Raw genomic sequence first — 20,772 nt, 5'->3', positions numbered from 1 at the left:
AATTATATTTCTATACACCAACTATGAACATTCAAAATAAAGCAATTACATTTATAATAGCATCAAAAGAATACAAACTTAGGTATAAAGAAAAAAAGAAGTGAAAGACTTGTATACCAAGAACTACAAAACATCACTGAAAAAAAAGATCTAAATAAATGGAAAGATTATCCATGTTTGTAGACCAGAAGACTTAATATTGTTAAAATAGCAATACTCTCCAGATTGATCTACACATCAACACAATAAACAATCAAAACCCAAGCTGACTTTTTTTTTTTTGGGTGGCAGAAATTAACAAGCTAAGGCAGGTGTGGAAAATCATTTATCTCATAAAGAATTTATATCCAGAATACAGAATTGTTTAAACTCAATAATTAAAAGACAGCTGTTTAACCTCATTAGTCATTAGAGAAATAAAAATAAAAGCCACAATGAAATGTCACTGCACACCCACTAAGATGGTTACAATCAAAAGATGGACAATAACAAGTGTTGACAAGATGTGGAGAAATTGGAACCCTCATACATAGCTGGTAGGAATGTAAAACTGCAGTCACTGTGGGAAACAGTTTGGCAGTTCCTCAAAGTTAAACACAGAGGTACCCTATAACCCAGCTCAATTCCACTCCTAGGTATATTTCTGAGAAAACGGAAAGCACATATCCACACAAATGCATATGAATGTTCATAGAGGCATCATTCAGAAGTCAAAAAAATGGAAACAACCCAAATGTCCAACCGGGGGACAGATGAATAAAATGTGGTAGATGTATCCACACAGTAGAGTGTTATTCAGTAATAAAAAGGAGTGTGGTGCCTATTCATGCAGCTACATGGATAAACTTTGAAAACATCATGCTAAGTGGAAAACCAGTCACAAAAGGCCACATATTGTATGATTCCACTGATATGAAATATGGAACAAAGGCAAATTTATAGAGACTGAAAGATTAGTAGTTAACGCTGGATGCAGCAGGGATACAGGGAATGGGGAGTGACAGCCAATGGGTAGAGGATTCTTTTAGGAGGGACTAAAATGCCCCAAATTTGATAGTGGTGATGGCTGAATAAGCCTATGAATAAACTAAAAAACACTGAAAACACTAAATTGGCGAATTGTACGGTATGTGAACTATATTTCAATAAAGCTGCTAAATAAAATCACAGTATTATAATTTATATTCTTTGTAATTAATTAGCATAATAACTTTTGTAATTGGCTAATAAAATCTTGAGCCCAGGCTGCAGTGAGCCACGACTGCACCACTGTACTCCACCCTGGGTAGCAGAGTGAGACTCTATCTCTGCAAAAAAGAAAAAAGAAAAAAAACCCTCTTTATATTTAGCTTCAAAAAAAAAAAAAAGCATATGGAAACAAGTAAGTTCCTACCAACCCATTGTCCAGAGATGACTTTCCTTCCAGACTTTTCTCCAGGTATAGTATGTCTGCCTGCATGTCTGTCTGTGAAAATGTATACACACACGTGTGTGGAGTTACAAGCCTAACTGCCCTACACGGTATTTTCCTTTATTCATTTAAGTCCGGCCATCATTCCCCACACACCCAATCACTTAGGTGGTTAGCAGTCCGTTGACATTTAGGGGGTTTCCATTTTTGCTATCATAAAGAATAATACTTCTGCTAAAGATCTTTGTACATAAAAATTTCTTCGTTATATTTTGTTAAATTTTCAAGATGTGGTATCAACAAGGTCAAAGGAAAAGTTTTCATCATTAACAGACCAGTTCCCCTGAGAAGTTGCTGCCATTCATACTATAGGTGGGGGCCCACTGCCTGCCTGCTCACACTGTGAACTCTTGCAGAGATCACTTCTTGTCACTGTGGTAGTAAAAACTGGCACATCGTCTGGGTAGAAAAAGTGACGATTACAACAGACCAAAGAGATCACAAAAGCCACAGCACTAAGGGGTGGGTCAACATGACCCTCCTCTCGAGGTGAGGAAGGGTGGGTTTTAAGCATCGCCACAGGCTCTTAGGGCCACAGGAGCCCTGCATGGTGCCTCCACCCCAGCTGTGTTGCTAACTGCATTCAGGTATCTCCTGAGGACACAGTGGACACACAAGCACTGTCTTTATGGCCTGCTGCCTTTCCCCCGGCCGCGCTGACAGCAAGTGCTGTGTCCCCAGGGTGGCGCTGCAGTGCTGTCCCCCCCAGCTTCACTGCTGGACTCTGTAAAAGCCACACAGGTCACATGGTGCTGGCTCTCAGTGGGGCCACGTGATGCCATCCAGAGACTCCATGGGCGGCGGCACATACCTGGAGCTTGCGGAGCTGCTTAATCACCTCATCCCGAGCTTTGTTCGCAGCCTCGATTTGGGCTTCGAGGTCCTTCAGGTCTATCTCCATCTTTTTCTTTGAAGCCACAGCAAGTGCCCGCTGTTTCCTCTCATCCTCCAGCTCTGCCTCGAGCTCCCGCACCTAATGGACAACATCGGGTTATGCTGGGTTACATCCAAGTATCTGCTCACAGAACAGGCAGACTGTCCTCAAGTGGGGGCTCTGGTGACTCGGGTGAGTGGAAACTTCTGTTACTCTGTAGAGGTCTCTGTTACCAAACAGTTACTATCAACAGAAAACCACAGTAGCTGAATTTTGTCAAAGGGGTCTTTAAACACCACCACCTAGTACAAACCGTCCCACTGACTGCTACGAGGGCATGCGAGAAGGCAGCCAGTGACCTGAGCTCAGGGTGTAGATGAAGCCAAGATGGAAAAACCCAAGACAATGCGGTAAGCATGTAATGAAGGCTGGGGTAGGCACAGAGCGGGTATGGGGTGGTTGCTAAGAGGTGCAGAGGACTAAGCGGGCATGCCTGTTTCCTAGAGCTGTGAGGACATGGGGCACGGCCATGTTACAGGGGCGTCAGAACCAGGCAGAAACTGCCTTTGATCAGCAGGAAAGCGGGGAGCAGTCAAAGCTGTCCAATGGAGGAGGGACAAAATGAAGGCCTGCTCTGGAGCAGGCAGATGGGAGAGTGAGGACGAGTAAGATGTGGGCTGGAAACCGAGGGGGACACACCTGTCAGCCACTCACTCACTCTGCGGCACTCTTCACTCAGTGAGCCTCCTAGTGTACAGTAGGGATGGGGAACTATGCTCACACTGTGTGAGGGATGCTCAGAAGAAGGTGCTCTGGAGTCCTTAAACCAAATCCTAACGCCTCTGTCACCAATGACGAGGACCAGACACACAGCTGTTGAGCTCCAAACCTTATCAGCCCATAAGTCCACAGGGACCGTGTGTCATTGCCTTGACATGGTCTTCCCAACCTGTCCTGCTTCTTCCACTTAGCCATAAATGAATGTTTCATCATGTATTTATTAAGGTATAGGTCATAAATACCTTAATAAATACCTGCACCCTATGTAGTGCTGTAGCAGCTGGAGGCTCAGGTGAGCAAGGAAAGGTCCCTGCCTTCACAGAGCTTCCGCTTCCTGCAAAGAGGATGATGGCTGGTGTGGGAGCTGGTATGGAGGCACCAAGGCTTGACGAGTGGTGGCTCCACTGGTCCTCTCCAAAGGAGAGAAACAAGGCCGCTCTGCTGCTTCTCGGCTGGGGTTGGCATGGGAGGGGAGGAGCAGGGCAGCTGCTTCCGCATAGTGCAGAGGTGCTCGTCATCTGCTTGCTGTGTTCTGCCGAGACCTGGGGCTGTACCTCAAGGCACAGGATAGCAGGAGGCTCCTAATGTAGAGCCACTTACATGAATTTCAAAGTGTGGTGGTTTAAAAAAATTTCTACAAATTCTTTAATACTCCCCATCTTAAAGAGTTGGAGCATAATCTCCTCTTGAATGTGGGCCAGACTTAGTGACTTGCTTCTAATAAACACAATAAACAAGTGATCACATGAGACTTGGGAGATTAGTTCATAAAAGGCCCGGAAGCTTCCTCCTTGCTTGCTTTCTTTTGGATCTCTCACTCTCCTGAAGCTCCCTCCAGGACACTCAGGAGGCCCATGTGGCGAGCTGCTGAGGCCTCCTGCTGACACCATGTGTGTGAGCCAGTTTGGCACACTCCTCCAGCCCCGGTCAGGCCTTCGGATGATGCAGCCAGGGCCGAGGTCCTGACTGTACCAGAACCACTGACTCAACCGCTTCCCAGTTCCTCACCCACAGAAACTGTGACAAAAATGTTGTCACAGTTTGCACTAATTTGTTAAGTTTGGGGTAATTTCTTATCCAGCAATAAATGACCAATAATTAGTGGAGTCAAAATAACAAAATAAAGCAAAATTCAGTAATTCCAAATCTGGCCAGGCATGGTGGCTCATGCCTGTAATCCCAGCACTTTGCGAGGCCAAGGCAGGCAGATCACCTGAGTCCAGGAGTTTGAGACCAGCCTGGCCAACATGATCAAATCCCGTCTCTACTAAAAATACAAAAATTAGCTGGGCATGGTGGCGTGTGTCTGTAGTCCCAGCTACTTGGGAGGCTGAGACAGGAGAATCACTTCAACCTGGGAGGCAGAGGTTGCAGTGAGCCAAGATCGTGCCACTATACTCCATCCTGGGTGACAGAGTGAGACTCCATCTCAAAACACACACACACACACACACACACACACACACACACACACACCCCAAATCCAAAACTTATTGCCATGAACTGCAAGGGACTGGCAAAATATCCACAATTCATTTTTAAAGTATTTTAGACTAGAAATTTAAGATACATGCAGCAAAGTGTCTTCATTCAGAAAAGTATACAACTTATACATGGATAGCAGCTTTATAAAAGGACAAATTTAAATATCTGCTCTTTTTCCTTTTGAAGAGTGATCTCATTATTAGGACTTGGGATCTGAACCGCAGACATCTGCCGAATCACCATGTCTGGGATGCATTAATTCTTTCCTACACCCATGTTCTGAGACAAGGAACTTGAACCTAACCACGGATTCCTTTGGGAGTCCACTGAGGGCTTTCTAACTGATAAGTGTCTGGCTTGTAAGCAGCAATGATACTGTCTGAGAAATGGAAAAACCTAAACTAATTACAATAAAATTTAAATAATAAAATTCTCAAATGACCAAATACATTCATTTTACTCTATGTGTCACTCTGTGTTTACTCAGATGTGTTCTAACACGCATGAACAGGATACTGACCCAGAGCTGGGCTTTCAGAGCCTGCACCCCTTGTTGCGGAGGCCGGTCCCTCTGCCCTACCTGTTTGATCAGCAGCCGCTTCTTCTCTTCATTCTGCTCATCCCTGGTTTGCAGGTCCCTCTCGAACTGCGCCTTCATGGCCTGCATGTTGACCTCCAGACGAAGCTTGGCATCTTCCGTGGCCTGGAGCTCGTCTTCCAGCTCCTCCAGCTGGGTCCTCATTTCCTCCACCTGCTGCTCCAGGGCCCGTTTGGATTTTTCAAGTTCGTGAACCTAAACCACCGAAGCATCAGGAAAGAGTTGACCGCAGTGGAGGCACGTGTGAAGAACAGCAGTCTTCCTGTTTTACAGGCCCACTCGTGGCATGCTGGCCACTTTGGTCCCCCTGGGCCGGCCCCCTGCCACATGCACACACATCCTTCCCTCTCCCCCGAAGGCTGCTGCTATTCTCCATTTCAGTGTATGCAGTTCAGAACTACAGTGCGGATTTCTTTATTCACACGTGTTCTCTGGTCATCCTCATCTGATGACCTTTAAGCTGAGAGCTCTTCAGTGAGCCAAAGAACAAAGGAAACAGCCATGTCAGGGAACCTGTCTGTTGACTGACTCCTTGCCTGCTGTCTGTGAGGAACAAGTACAACAGTACACCTCTTCCTGCTGTAGAAAAGATCGTTCGTATTGGAAAGCACATGTGGAAACTGTTGATTATTAGGGTGGCTTAGGCCTAAGAAGCAGGGCACAGTACGCAGGCCTTGATCTTTCTCTGGACAAAGATGCCCCCAGCACCATTTCCCTCATTCTCTGCGCCAAGCACTGTGCTGAGAGCTCCACCTCCTGTGCCCTTTGATCCTCGCAGCAGCCTTTGGAGGGAGGCCTTGGTGCTGCTGTGCACCCCGTCTGGGGTCCAGGACCACCGCAGTTCTCACGGGGACAGGCGTGGGGAATCTTAGGACAGGAGGAAGGCCCGTTTCTACAGTGTCGGCTGCTCAGTGGCACAAAAGACATGTTTGTGGGATCAACATGTGAGTGCTGATGCTACAGAAAACGAACATGAAATCAACTGTAGAGTTCTCTCTCCACATTTCACTGTGTAACCATGGCCACTTCTACCTTCAGTGGCCTCTTCTTGTCCATGGGGCTAGTCCCTGGGCGTCAAGTTGTAGGAGACCCAGCAGAAAGGTGGGACCACCTTCGCTGACTTATGATGTGGCCAGATGGCCCATAGCCCATGAAAATGAGACCCTGCCTGTTTACAGGACTTTGTGTGCTTTTCAAAGCAGATGGAGTAACTTCATGAAATTGGGCAAGTATAATGTCCATCTGGCAGATAAGGAAACTTAGGCTTCAAAAGCTTAAGTGGCTTCCCATGGTCAGAATGGAAGCCTGTGGAGGACCCAGGGAACCTTGCCTTTGATACCAGGCCTGGGTTTGTCTTGCTATCTTCAACACACCATGCACTAAGGGAGAGACGTAGGGTAAATAAATATCATGGCAGCTCTTGGGGAAGATGTATGCAATGGAAAGAGAAACTGTGCCACAGAAGCTTCCAAGCTGTGGATAAGCCCCCAAAGCTACCGAAGCTCTCAAAGAAAACAGTGGGGCTTCCCTGGGAAGAACCAGGTCAGAGGGAGCTGCCATTCCCTCCTCCTCCTCTCCAGGTCCCCATTCACCTCATGTTTGATAACTACCTGTGACGGCAGAACCATGAAACCTTTTGTTGAAAGGCCCTCCTGCCAGGATGCAGGCTGGAGCACGGAGGGCAGTGAAAGGACAAGAAGAAACATGTTCACCTCCAGCCAGTGCTGGGGGGAGACTGCAGAAAACCTCACATCGGTCCCAGAAGCCTTGAACCCCCTACACATGCACAGGCCAAAACACTCCTAGATGGCTTTGCTGCTGGGCTGTGCATTCCCAGGTCCTTCAGGCTCCCCTGGAGTCGCCTGCTCCCATGTGAAGGCCCAGGCCCCTGGGATACTCTCCCGTGCGGAAGTGTGGAGCCCACCAGGCGACTTACGTTCTTCCCCACATCATCTTTGGAGCTCATGAGGTCTTCCATGTCTGCTCGGAGCTGCTTGTTCTGCCTCTCAAACTCCTCCTTGGCTTCCAGGGCTTCCTCGAGGGCCCGGGCCAGTGACAGGGCTTTGGTTTCTTTCTCTCTGGCCTCGGCTTCGGCCCGGTCCCGCTCTTCGGCATAGCGAGCAGAGATGCTCTTCTCTTCTGCTAACAGCTGTGCAGAAGGGGATGGGGGAATATGAAAAACCGAAAGTGACATCAACTTTTCTCTTCCACCATGTGGCTGATTTATCGCTAGAGTGCTGCCACTAGATTATGGTGTTCTTGTATTTCCTTTTTTTTTTTTTTTTTTGCTTTCCCCCTTTTTCCAATTTTGATACAAATATGTATCACATTTAATTGCCTTTAAATAAGATTATTTTAAACCAAACGAACAAAAGCAAGAGCTCTGCCAGGAGGAAATGACACGTGGCCAACCCACCTGGTCAAACTTCTTCTGCTTCTTCTCCAAGTTGGAGGCGACCTGGCGCTGGTGGTCCAGGTCCACCGTGAGGTCGTCCAGCTCTTGTTGCAGGCGGTTCTTGGTCTTCTCCAGTTTGTCATACGCCAGTGCCTTCTCCTCCAGGCGCTGGCTCAGGGCCTCCACGTCCTTCAGAAGCTTCTTCTTGGCTTCTTCCAGACTTTCAATTGTTCCCAGGTCGTCATCTACTTTCTTCTTGGTATCAGCCAACTAGGTTTTGTGTAAGGACAAACAGAAAGATTAGTATTAATGTACTCAATTGGGGCTGGGCATGGTGGCTTACGCCTGTAATCCCAGCACTCTGGGAGGGCGAGGCGGGAGGATCACTTGAGGTCAGGAGTTCGAGACCAGCCAGGCCAACATAGTGAAACCTCATCTCTACTAAAAATACAAAAATCACCTGTCTGTAGTCTCAGCTACTGGGGAGGCTGAGGTGGGAGGATCACTTGAGCCCAGGAGGCGGAGGTTGCAGTGAGCTGAGATCACACCACTGCACTCCAGCCTGGGCGATAGAGTGAGACTCTGTCTCAAAAAAAACAAAACAAAACAAAAAAAACCTCAATTGGTTTTTGCATTTGAAGAAAAAAGAAAAAACCTTTTGTTTTTAACATTTTCAGAGAAGAAAAATCAATACTGTGATTTTAAAACAAATGAATCTTAGACTGTCACTTAATTTCTTAGCTAATAGTCTATAAAATGATGACTGGATTGAAACTTTTCATTGTTGACACAGTCCTAGGTCCTTATTTTAAGGGCTTCTAGCATTATAACCAGCATGTGGCTGGGTCAAAGAAAAACCATTTAATGGGCTTAATTTAGTACAACCTAATTAACTGTCCCAAATGGAGTTGAGACAGGCCAGCACAGCAGGGCCAGGAGCTGCTGAAGACACACATCGAGGCCACCGCGTCTTCCTAAAGAGGACACACACCTGGGACTGCAGGGCCAGCACTTGCTTCTCCAGGTTCTTCCTGGCCTCCTCCTCCTCCTCCTGCTGCTCCTGAAGACTGTTCTTCTCCTCTTCCAGCTGCCGGATCCGACTGCTCAGGTTTAGTTTCTGGCGTGTCTCCTCCTGAAGAAGCTCCTGTGTATTTTGTTTAAAAGGGCAACACTTCGGTTATATTTATCACCAAAACAAATACACCTGTATTAAAGAATTCATGTCATAAAAAAATAACAGCCTCAGTGCATGAGAACGCCCAGTGACATTAACAAACACAGATGATTTAAAAACACACACGATAACTTTGTAAAAGCTCTTCACACCGACACTGCTTCAGACTCATCTCTGAAAAATGAGTGGCGGCGCCGTCCACCCAGGGGCCCAGGCTGGAGCCTCCAGGCATCCCCGAGGCCTCCCCTCCTGTGTCCCCCACCACACCCCGCCTCTCCTCAGTCACACCTGGAATCCCTTCCTCTCCACCCCCTGCCCCATCTTAGTTCAGGCCCTCGGCCCTTCGCAGTAGGATCACCTCTCCCGTCTTAGGCAGCCCCTCAGTTATCTGTCCTTTATGTTTCCTGCCAGATTGACTTCTAAAATGTAAGCACAAACATGTTTTTCCTGTTACTTCCAGACTGGAAAATCTTCAGAGGCATTAGTTGTATGGAGCAGAATTTCTGGGCCATGGCTCTGGCCTCCTCTAGTCTCACTCACCAGGCCGCACCTTGTCATGCATGGAGTATGCTTCAGTTAAAATGAATTTGTCCCCAACTGCCTAATTATTCCACTTTCGGCCTGTCTGAGATTTTTTTCTAATCCCCAGCACCTAGCCTAAAGCCTGGCAAATAAACACTCATAAATGTTTATAAATTTAACAAAACTAAGCTGTAAAACTCCAAGAATAAAGTGCTACATTATTTTCAAGTAACCTGTAGATGACTTAAAAACATCCCTAACGGATGATGCAATACAGGTCTTAGTCTGATAAGCCTCAACTCACCCTTTTACAAAATGGACTGTTTCTCACAGGTCAGCACAATGAAATTCCAACCATAAGGAAACAACCTTACTGGAAGTGGCCAGCAAGACACTGTGTGCAGGAGGACCATGGCTTGGGCCAACCACAGCCCAGGCAGCAGCCGTGAATGGCAGCTGGAGCTGCCTCCGAGGCCACCCACATGCCTGCCAGACACAGGAACCCCAGGGGCTCTACATCAAGACACTGAGCTTCCAGGGAGAAATCCTGAGTAGCAAAGCTGGCTCCAAATAAAAGTGTGACATAAAACTAGTAAGAGGTGACACAGAAGGCAATTCTGGGGCCAGCATATTTCACCAGCTTATATATTACAGAAATGTTAGTTATTGTAAAGACCCCTTGCTCCCCGGGGAATACCTGTGTATCCTGTAGTTGAGACTCAAGACTAGCTGCGTCCTTGGCAAATTTAATACCCTTCTTCTCTGCTTCTTCCAGAAGGGTGGAGACATTATCTAGCTCATTCTGTAAGGAGCAAAAGATTAAATTCAACTCAATAGTAAGCGAGCAGAAAGGGTCTAGAAACACAGCTTTTAAACAGAACACAAATAGAGAAGAACTCGGGGGGAGTGTGAACCTGAAACTACCCATTCAGTTAAGGAAGACTCACCGCCAAGAGTCTGTTGCCTTCAAACGGAGCTCAAATAAGTAGGTACCAGAACCTGCCTCCCTGGCCACCTTAATAGTCTCTACCCATGGAAAGGACAGGGGGCGGAGGGGTCTCCTAACTGGTTTCCTACCTTCTTCTATTTTTATCATGAAGAGACAAAAATTAAAGCAAAGCCTTTGAAAGAGTGACTGTATCCTCTGTGGGGAGGCTGAAAGGCCAGCAGGTGCTTGATTTTGGTCCTCCTTCACATGAAGATGCGTTAACCATATGCTTTGGGAGGAAAGTATAATTCACACTCTTTTAGAACTTGAAGCTTCTATAAAAGGGATAAAAGAGTTTTTTTTTGTTTTTGTTTTTTGAGACAGAGTCTTGCCCTGTCGCCCTGGCTGGAGTGCAGTGGTGCAATCTTGGCTCACTGCAACCTCTGCCTCCTAGGTTCAGGCGATTCTCCTGCCTCAGCCTCCCGAGTGGCTGGGACTACAGGCGCGTGCTACCGTGCCCGGCTATTTGTATCTTTAGTAGAGACGAGGTTTCACCATGTTGGCCAGGCTGGTCTCGAACTCCTGACCTCGTGATCTGCCTGCCCCGGCCTCCCAAAGTGCTGGGATGACAGATGTGAGCCACCACACCCGGCTGGAAGTTCTTTTAGGTTTCAAAAAACTGGTATTATATATTCGTCATGAATATTTAAGCTACTTCTTATGGTCAGATTTAATTAATAGTATTTTTTTCTTCCCAATTAATGATATTTCTAAAATATTTTCCAAACAAATCTTCATGGTATAAGATGCTTTATAATTTTTGACGACAGTGGGTGCTGGGAAGAAGCAGAGGGACGCAGAGGGGAAGCAGGGCGCCATGGGTTCTCACTTGTCCTTGTCACACCGGCCAAGGGAAAGTGGACGGTGGCACAGCCACAACGGAGCACAGGCTGTAACGCTTCCATCTTCACTCTTGTTAGCAACATCCTTCGCAGAGCTCACACTTCATCAGTCTTGGGAACAGTGTGGTGGGGAAGGGCTCCAAAGTCAAGAGGGACTCCTGCCTTCAGCACCAGCTCTAGAATTCGCCAGGTGAGTCACCAGAGGGGGCAAGAGCCTTAGCTTCTTTGAGCCTCAGGTTCCTCACCTACCAGAGGGGTTGACTGAGGATTAAATGGGGAACAACGTACATGGGAGCCTAGCATATGCCTGGTGTGGCACAGGGGACAAGGAACTGTCACTCCCCTCCCTTCCCCGCTGTAGGCGGAGTTCATAATGCAGTTTCAGAGATTTTCTCTTTCAGGAACAGCTTTCCAGATGTGTGAGAGCACACACACAGTATTTCAGTATCTACACGTTAACATGGCAGGCCAGGACCGCCCTCCTTCGAAAGGCCTGCTTGTGATGCTGACCTTTGGCTGGTGTGTGGGAACTTGAATTTATCAAGAGTTCCCACTGTTTCCTAAACGATAAGGGTGGCTTTTCTCTAAACTGTCCGTGTAAACAATATGGTCTGTGTTGAACACCTGCGTTTCTTCTGGGAGTCTGCAATTTGGGTTTATGCTAGGCAAGAGGTGCCTATGTAACCAGCCCCTAATAAAAACCCTGGGCACTGAGTCTGTAATGAGCTTCTTGGAAGACAACACTTCACGCATGCTGTCAGGACTCACTGCTGGAGGAATGAAGCATGTCCTGTGTGACTCCGCTGGGAGAGGACTCCTGGAAGCTTGTTCCTGGTTTCCTCAGGACCTCAGCCCTCGTTCCCTTTCCTTTTACTGATTTTGCTTTGTATCTTTTCACTGTAATAAATCTTTGCCACGAGCAGGCCTCTCTGCTGAGTTCTAGAGTCCTGGAGAATCATGTACTGTAGTGTGGTCTCAGGCCTCTGACACAGCACAGCTCTGTAATGCTTTTTCAATGTGGCAATATACGATGTACATCTTTTCTTGCCAGTAAGGACTCATTGACTATATTGTTTTTGCTGGTTGCATAGAAGTCCGTATTAAACACTAAAGTTGTTTCCAACTACACACAGCCCTTCCTATCCATAGGTTCCATCTGTGGATCCAACCAACCATGTATTAAAAATATTCAGAAAAGGGCTGGGCGCCGTAGCTCATGCCTGTAATCCCATCACTTTGGAAGGCCGAGGTGGGCGGATCATGAGGTCAGGAGATCGAGACCAGCCTGGCTAACACGGTGAAACCCCGTCTCTACTAAAAATACAAAAAATTAGCTGGGCGTGGCGGTGGGCGCCTGTAGTCCCAGCTACTCGGGAGACTGAGGTAGGAGAATAGCATGAACCTAGGAGGTGGAGCTTGCAGTGAGCTGAGATCGTGCCACTGCACTCCAGCCTGGGCGACAGTGAGACTCCGTCTCAAAAAAAAAAAAAAAAAAAAAAAAAATTCAGAAAAAACCCCTGCATGTGCACTGACCATGTACAATTCATGACTCTTTTGGGTTATTTCCTTAAAACATGACTTTTTTGAGTCGTTATTTCCTAAAACATACAGTGTAACAACTTTTTACATAGCACGTACACCGTCTTAGGTATTATAATAAGTAATCTAGAGATGATTTATAGTATATGGGAGGATGTGCATATATGCAAATACTATGCCTTTTTTTTTTCTTTTGAGACAGAGTCTTGTTCTGTTGTCCAGGCTGGAGTGCAGTGGCGTGATCTCAGCTCACTGCAATCTCCACCTCCCTGGATTCAAGTGATTCTCCTGCCTCAGCCTCCCGAGTAGCTGGGATTACAGGTGTGCACCACCACACCTGGCCAATTTTTTTGTATTTTTTAGTAGAGACAGGGTTTCACCATGTTGGCCAGGCTGGTCTCAAACTCCTGACCTCAGGTGATCCACCCGCCTCGGCTTCCCAAAGTGCTGGGATTATAGGTGTGAGCTACCACGCCTGGCCCCATACTATGCCATTTTTATTAAGGACTCCAGCATTAGCGGATTGTGGTATCTGCAGAAGGTCCTGGATGCAATCCCCCAGTGGATACCAAGGGCTGACTGTATATACTTTTGTACACACTTCTGCAACGAACATTCTTGAAGTTGACTCTGTGTGTACATCCTTAGTTAATTCCCTAGGATAAATGACTAGACATGGATTTTTAGGATCTAAGGATACTCCTAGTTTTAAGGCTCGTGATCTAAGACTGCCAAACTGTCCTTTAGGAAAGGTTAGGCCGGGCACGGTGGCTCAAGCCTGTAATCTCAGCACTTTGGGAGGCTGAGGGGGGCAGATCACGCGGTCAGGAGATCGAGATCATCCTGGCTAACGTGGTGAAACCCCGTCTGTACTAAAAATTCAAAAAATTAGCTGGACATGGTGGTGGGTGCCTGTAGTCCCAGCTACTCGGGAGACTGAGGCAAGAGAATAGCGTGAACCCGGGAGATGGAGGGTGCAGTGAGCAGAGATTGCGCCATTGCACTCTAGCCTGGGCGACAGAGCAAGAGTGTCTCAAAAAAAAAAAAAAAGGTTGCACTAATTTATACCAGCAGTAAAATTGTAAAAAATAAAACTCTCGCAAATCTTTGCCAATGTGAAGTATAATTTTTTTGGCCCATTGTTCCTATTCTCTTATTTACTGGACTAATGGAGAAGCTGAAGTGCTTAAAACTGTTCAAGCAACTATAAATACAATTCAAAGTGGAACTGATCAAGTCCAATTCATGCTGTCTTCTTCTTAAAATAAATATTACTTAACTTCATCAAAGTAATAGACACTAGGGACACGTAAGACTCGTTGTATTTACTGGATAGCGATTTTCAGGTATTGCATAGCACACTGGCCATGGGTCTCTTATTGCACAGAGGATGCAGTGGTAAATTAGGGTCATGCTACAGTGGGATGTGTGTACAGTGGAGGTTTCTGGCTTACCTGCAGCTTACTTGCTTTCTCCGCCAGCTCCACCCTGAGCCTGTCGCCTTCGGAGACCTTGGCATGGAGCTCCTGGACCTGCGCGTCGAGCTTCTTCCTCTTGTGCTCAGACTCAGCCTTGACCTGCTGCAGGACCTTCACCTCACACGCCAGCTCCTTGTTATCTGTCTCCAGGCCCTGCTTGTTCTTCTCTAGATTTGCTTTGAACTAGGAGATGGCAGGGAAAACAATTCACTCGTTATTTTCTAAAACTCCATACAGAGGACTGCTTTTTGAGTCTGCAGAATTGTGCCTAACACACAGTGAGTCTGTAGTCAACATCTGCTGAATGAATGAATGAAAATGTTTGCTGTTCTCTGAGTGTGAGGATTTCTATGTAAGGAACACACGCGTACATATTGCTCCGAGGAGCAGATGCAGATATTTAGGGGCTCACTGTGCTAAGTAATTAGCCTTGTCCATGCCAGGTGTGTCCTGTCTGCAGGGTAATCACTCACACTGTCCTCTGTATAAAACAAGTGTTGTTAGTGTAAAGAATTGTTTTACACTTACTAACATGAGCAAGCCCCCTTGGTGCAGGGGTGGCCACAACAGGATGTATCTCCAATGACATCTTGCTTCAGGGACAAGATTGGGTGCAGTAAGGTGGTCACATGGGAATCTGGGCCAGACTGTCTGGCTTCAAGCTGCCTTTCCATGAACCAGCTGTGTGACCCTGGCTTAATTACCTAACACAGCTGGGCCTCAGTTTCCTTGTCTTTTAAATGGGAATTATAGGAGACTATGCCACAGGGTTGTAACACAGATTAAGGAAGGCAATTCATGTAGGGTACTTAGCACAGTAGCTGACACAAACGTAAATGTTCCGTAAATGTTAATACTGTCATTGTCTAAATTAAAAGGTGGCATGTGGCTAGGCAAAGAACAGAAAGATGGGGAAACCGGAGCAAGAACCAAGTTACAAAGGCAAGGATGATTATGGGAAGTCATGGAGGCCAGTCTGCACAGGAGGGTGGTGTGAGTCACAGGGCACATGAAGTAGTTTCAGGAGAACAGAAAGCCTGTGTCTGAGATACAGAAGCGGGAACAATGAATGAAAGCCAACACTGTGTGTGGTGGCTGAGGTGAGATCACAGGCAGGGAAGGACAAGAAGGGAGAGATGAATGTCAGGAAACCCTGAAGGGGAACATCGGCAGGACTTGTGACTTACTGGCATCAGACAAGTAAGGGAAGAATGACTTTCAAACCATTTGGGGTTTTGAGTGAAGCCACTGGGAGAAGGATTTAGTGGAGGAGACACTGGGGAGGACTGTGTGGTTTGAGATGGCGGCTGGATCCATGCACCTGCATCTGGCTTTTCTTCATAAGGAGACAGTGTGTTTTCAGAAAGCTGCTCCTGCCTTGGCAACTGGGTACCCAGCAGCCCACTCAACGACGTACAGAGGCTGGAGCCTAATCAATACATGACTGAACAGAACGGGCACATAGGATGGGAGTGGGTCTGACGGCGACTTTCTCCAGGCCACAGCACACGGCAGGGTCTCCCTTACCCGCTTGGCCTGTTCCAGCTGCTCTGAGAGCTCCTCCAGGGCTGTTGCGTGTCTTTGTCTCATGTCTTGGATTTGGGCTTCATGGTTCTTAGTTTCCTCCTCAAGAGCCTTCTTCAGCTCTGCCACTTCTTGTTCACGTTTTGTACTAGAGAAGGATATTTTTTAAGAGAGATCAGAATTAGTTGACTGATTAAAAACACATTTTCTTTTTGAAAAAGTACTGTTTTTGTTTTAAATATTACATAAATTCCTTTAATAAATATTTGATGTGCTATTTCCAGTAGGCTGGCAGGTCTATTACTATGATATCAGAAACCCTCCTAGAGAGCTGAGTAGTGCCTGTGATCCTGGCAATTTGGGAGGCTAAGGTGGATCACTCGAGCCTGGGAGGTTGAGGCTATAACCAGCTATGATTGCGCCACTGCACGCCAGCGTGGGCGAGTGAGACCCTATCTTAAAAAAACAAAACAAAACAAAAAACCAGTGCAACTTCCATGTCATGTCTGGCTTATCAAGACAAAGGGTGACATCCCTAGGGGTCTTCAAATTGTTCTGGGCAGTCTGGTTTCACCGGAGGTCAGGAATTGGTTAACACAAGTTGCCAAACTGCCTGCCATAGCCCCAACAGACTTGAATAAAACTGGAAAAAGGGAGTCTCTCCCAGAGATTTTCAAAAGTGAAGGGGTGGCAAAGGCCAAATGAATCAGGACGTTGCAGTGTAACAATGCAAGACTCTTAGCATTCATGTGAAGAAGCCGCAATTAACTAACATCCTCCCAAAACTCTACCAGGAAATGGCTTAAGGTTGGGGAGGAGGGCATTATCTTTTGGAGGGGCAGGAAAATTAAAAGGCAGCTCGAAGGGTTCAGAAAGGGTCTCTGATGTTTGATATGAGAACACAGCAGGTCCATGGGCATAGAATTGGAATATTCTGACATAAACTGTGGTTTTATCTAACCTGCACTTTACGGTATGAAGATCACATTAGCATTAAATATCTTTCCATGGCTGTCTAATATTTTTAAAATTGGCTGTAATGAATACAGGGTAACTTGAATAACCAGAGTTACTCACTTTCTGGAAATCTTACTCCCCGTGGCGAGTCAGTCTAAATTTGTTCATCTGAGCACCATGTTTAAGCATGAGCTTGATGAAGACTGAAGCCAGTCAGGTAAACAGCGCTCCTGCTAAGACCTATACTAGCCTCGTTGAATTAGCTACAACCTCACACTAATCCTGAAGCACATCGCTAGCAAACTTGCTCTATACTTTATAACATGCCACAACTTAGAACAGTGATTCACACACTGATTCCCGTGTGGACACATTATCCCTCTCTTCACCTCTCTTTTCCTCTCTTCTCATGGAGTCACAAGACGCAGGGGCTGGCTGAGAGATCCCTGTGCCAAGAGAACGGCCTGGTGGCTGCCAACTCCATGGTTGCATGTAGCCCAGCCAGAAGGAATCACTGAGGATTCTTTGTGGTCCAGCCTAGCTCAGCCAGAGGTCAAAGATGTGCTGCTCTGGTCCTGTCCTCTGCAGGCTCCCATCAAGATCATTTCAGCTGACCCTAGTGGCCAGTGCTTCACTGATCAGACTCCAGGGAAATCTCTCCTACTGGCAGCACACTGTCTTTTGGGAAAACTGTGTGTGTGTGTGTTCCTCATCCCTACTTGAATCCAATGGTCAAAGGAAACCTTCACCTTCTCTTCTCCAGGCTGAACAACCCAATTTCTTTTAGTTTTTCATCAAAAGACCTTAAGAGAGTGAAAATGCCAGTGAGTCTGCAGAATAGTAGATGATTTACGGAGGACTGTTACTTTATACTAATCATGGGAAGAACCAGGGCCCAGGTGGGGTGGTTTGCGTTCTCTAAGGGTCCCTAGCAAGAATGGAGGACACGTCTGAGCTGCAGGCAAAACAGAATCAGTGAATGCTACAGCTGAGCGTAGGCATGGTTTTCATAAATATGCGCACTTTGTTTTTTTGCAAGGGTTGGATGGAAAAATGATCAGAACCTTATTTTCTATTGCAGTTAAAAGCCCAGCTGGGAGTGGAGAGTTCAGCCAAGTCTAGTTCAGTGGTTTCTAGATTTTATAAAAGCAGATATGTCAAAGAGAAGTCCAGGACTTAAACTACTAAAAGCAGTTACTCTGCTCAAGTGGGGTAAGGGCTGGGCGCTGTGGCTCATGCCTGTAATCCCAGCACTTTGGGAGGCCAAGGCGGGCGGATCACCTGAGGTTGGGAGTTCGCGACCAGCCTGACCAACATGAAGAAACCCCCGTCTCTACTAAAAAATACAAAATTAGCCGGGAGTGGTGGCGCATGCTGTAATCCCAGCTACTCAGGAGGCTGAGGCAGGAGAATCGTTTGAACCCAGGAGGTGGAGGTTGCAGTGAGCCAAGATAGCACCATCACGCTCTGGCCTGGGCAACAAGAGCGAAACTCCATCTCAAAAAAATAAAAAATAAAAAATAAAATAAAATAAAAAAGTCGGGTAGGAAGCCTCGAACCATGCCTGGCTCAGATGGGGTTTTTCCTCTCTCTGGGAAAAAGCTGAAGACAAAAACCAACCAACCTCTGTCCGGCTGCTGTAGCCGTATATATTCATGGCCGGGATCATGGCAAACATTCCAAGGCTCACCCCTCTGTTCTCCAGCACGCAGAGCCTCCCCACACCCACCATCTGACCTCAGTCTCGCTGTTCTACTGAGCTGGCCTGCTCTGTGGATACCATGATGTCATTCTTTCCACGACCAAGTGCCCAGGTTTCCAGCTGCTGGGTGGACCCAGCTGATGACATCCTTGTCCTCTGGGGAAACGCGCTGGTTTTCACCACAACCCATTTCCCTCCTGGTTGCTGTGGGTCATTTTCTGCCTCTCTGGCCACACTTGCATTCATAAACAATTCCCTCCGTCCTTCTTGCTTTATTCCAGGCCTCAGCAACTCCCCAGGGTGAGGGGCTATTCTTTCCATCATTCACACCCTGGAAGAGCCAGCAGGTGCGCCTGCAGCCAGCCAAGGTGCGAGGGTTCCCTTCTGGCTGGGACTCCTGGGGTGGCCCTGAGGTACTTGGCAGTGTGAGTCTGGGAGGGAGCAGATGGCCTCTGCCAGGACAGCAAGCTGGCATACCCCCCACACTGCTCTCCACAGTGACGACACCTATGAGTCCGTGGGAGTCGCAGGCCAGCACCAGGCCTGCGTACCGGCTCACTGCTAAGGCTCTCCTGCGACTCGCGGGCTGCCACGCTGCAGCTTTCTACCCGGGAGCCTTCTCTGACCATGTTCACCTATGCTTGTCACCTTTTTCATGCCCACCCCGGCTGCTGGCTCGTGATGCTGCATATGCCTCTGCCCACTGCACACTCTGTCCCAGTGCCTGCACCAGCCTTCTTCTCACCCTTGTGAAGGCACCTTTCCCTTTTCAGCTGGTTACCTATACCGTTCACACCACCTGGCACTGCCAGCATATGTGCCTGGCCTCCTGGGTATCTCCTCCTATTCCTGTGTTTACCCTTCTCCCTCTGGTCCTATCTATAAATATCTTTTCGCTGCCCCCCACTCTGTGTAGTTGTCACTGTCTCTCCCTAGACATCCATCACTGACCACAGCTTTTCTGATCACATCCATCTCACTCTGTGTCCCTCAGTCTGTTGGTTTACCCGCCCACCCCTGCACAGGTATTTCTACCCATAGGCTGGTCTGTTTCTAACCATTACCATTTAATCACCGTTCCACCTGCCATCATGAGGAAAAGCACACCACCTCCCAAAGACAGCAAGCACACCAGGCATTTCTGCACAGGCTCGGTGGAGAGGTTGGCGAGCGCTCGGGCCCTGCTTCCTCTCCCACACTCACCGTAGTTCCTGCTGGGCTGCTGTGGTGTCCAGCGTGTCCTCCAGCTCTGTTTTCAGAGCTTCCAGTTCCTCACTCAAGTCCCTTTTCTGCTTTTCGGCCTTGTTCCGTGAAGCCTTCTCGGATTCAAAGTCTTCCTGAAGTTCCGCAATTTGGGCTTGTAGCTCTCGCACAACTTTAAGGGCATTGTTCTTATGGAGTGTTTCATCGTCACCTCTGTTAAAACACCCAGACACAAGAGGCACTCAGAGACGGCACCCGGGTGGCCTGTTTCTCAGGCGAGCCCCAACCCCCGAGCACCTCTCCACAAGGAGACCCCAGTCCCACATCCCTCCTCCTGGGGCCTGAGGCTGGTGCAGATGCTCAGCACCTGCTAGGGCAGGAGGAGGGCCTCGGGTAGAGGACTTGCTGAAGGCCCCAAAGCTAATGGTAATGGCAGAGCCAGAACTAGATTCCAGCCCAGCGCCCTTTCCAAACGACCATGCTTCTCCATTAAAAGGTAGGACACCCTTACTTTAGCCCTTAGAATATGAAAACATTTTCTCTGAACTCAAAGGCTGAAAACATTTTCTCTGAAGTCGAAGGCTGTTATAGTTAAAAATCTGCTTCTAACTATGAAGGAGTGACCTCCTCATCACACCGGAACCCAGCCAAACCAGGGATGCTCCGAGAACACAGTGGAAGAAAGAGGCTCTCATCCTCACACCCTCCAGGTGCCGCTCTTCCATAGGGCATCTTTTTGTTTATGTCTGTGGTTTAAAATGTTGGAAGATTTTTCTGATTGGGAATAGTTGGGACGTTTGAGGTAAGGGAAATTTTTCTTTTAAGATTTTGATTGTAACACATTATAAACTCCAAGTATTACAACCATGTAGCCAAACAGTTATTCTTTATAAAGAAATGAAACATTAGACATAAATACATTTATTACATCTGATTGGCATTCTAAACTGAATGGTTTAGAACTGCTTATTGAATCATGCTGTCAGTGGAGAAATATAATTTCTGAAAAGTGATTTCTCTTCAAGTTCTAAAACATACTATAGGCCGGGCATGGTGGCTCATGCCTGTAATCCCAGCACTTTGGGAGGCCAAGGTGGGTGGATCACTTGGGGTTAGGAGTTTGGGACTAGCCTGACCAACATGGTGAAACCCCATCTCTACTAAAAATACAAAAATTAGCCATTGTGGTAGTGCACACATGTAATCCCAGCTGTTCGGGAGGCTGAGGCATAAGAACTGC

General features: G+C 47.3%; 1 protein-coding gene across 6 annotated transcripts in view; it reads right to left on the bottom strand.

Annotated features, from left to right (window-relative positions):
- MYH10 (myosin heavy chain 10) overlaps positions 1–20,772 on the bottom strand; it is a 156,193-nt gene that overhangs the window by 11,097 nt on the left and 124,324 nt on the right. For all 6 annotated transcript variants that reach the window (XM_030800300.1, XM_030800303.1, XM_030800301.1 and 3 more), the window contains 9 exons: positions 19,533–19,745; positions 15,674–15,818; positions 14,123–14,329; positions 9,997–10,101; positions 8,595–8,747; positions 7,625–7,873; positions 7,145–7,357; positions 5,191–5,403; positions 2,283–2,444 (listed from right to left, as the gene is read on the bottom strand). In XM_030800300.1, the coding sequence (XP_030656160.1) occupies positions 2,283–2,444; positions 5,191–5,403; positions 7,145–7,357; positions 7,625–7,873; positions 8,595–8,747; positions 9,997–10,101; positions 14,123–14,329; positions 15,674–15,818; positions 19,533–19,745 (1,660 nt within the window). The remainder of the gene's footprint in view (positions 1–2,282; positions 2,445–5,190; positions 5,404–7,144; positions 7,358–7,624; positions 7,874–8,594; positions 8,748–9,996; positions 10,102–14,122; positions 14,330–15,673; positions 15,819–19,532; positions 19,746–20,772) is intronic.

The sequence above is a fragment of the Nomascus leucogenys genome, chromosome 19 (genome assembly GCF_006542625.1).
Source record: "Nomascus leucogenys isolate Asia chromosome 19, Asia_NLE_v1, whole genome shotgun sequence".
Classification (NCBI taxonomy): Eukaryota; Metazoa; Chordata; class Mammalia; order Primates; family Hylobatidae; genus Nomascus; species Nomascus leucogenys.
This window is presented reverse-complemented; position numbering and strand designations above follow the sequence as displayed.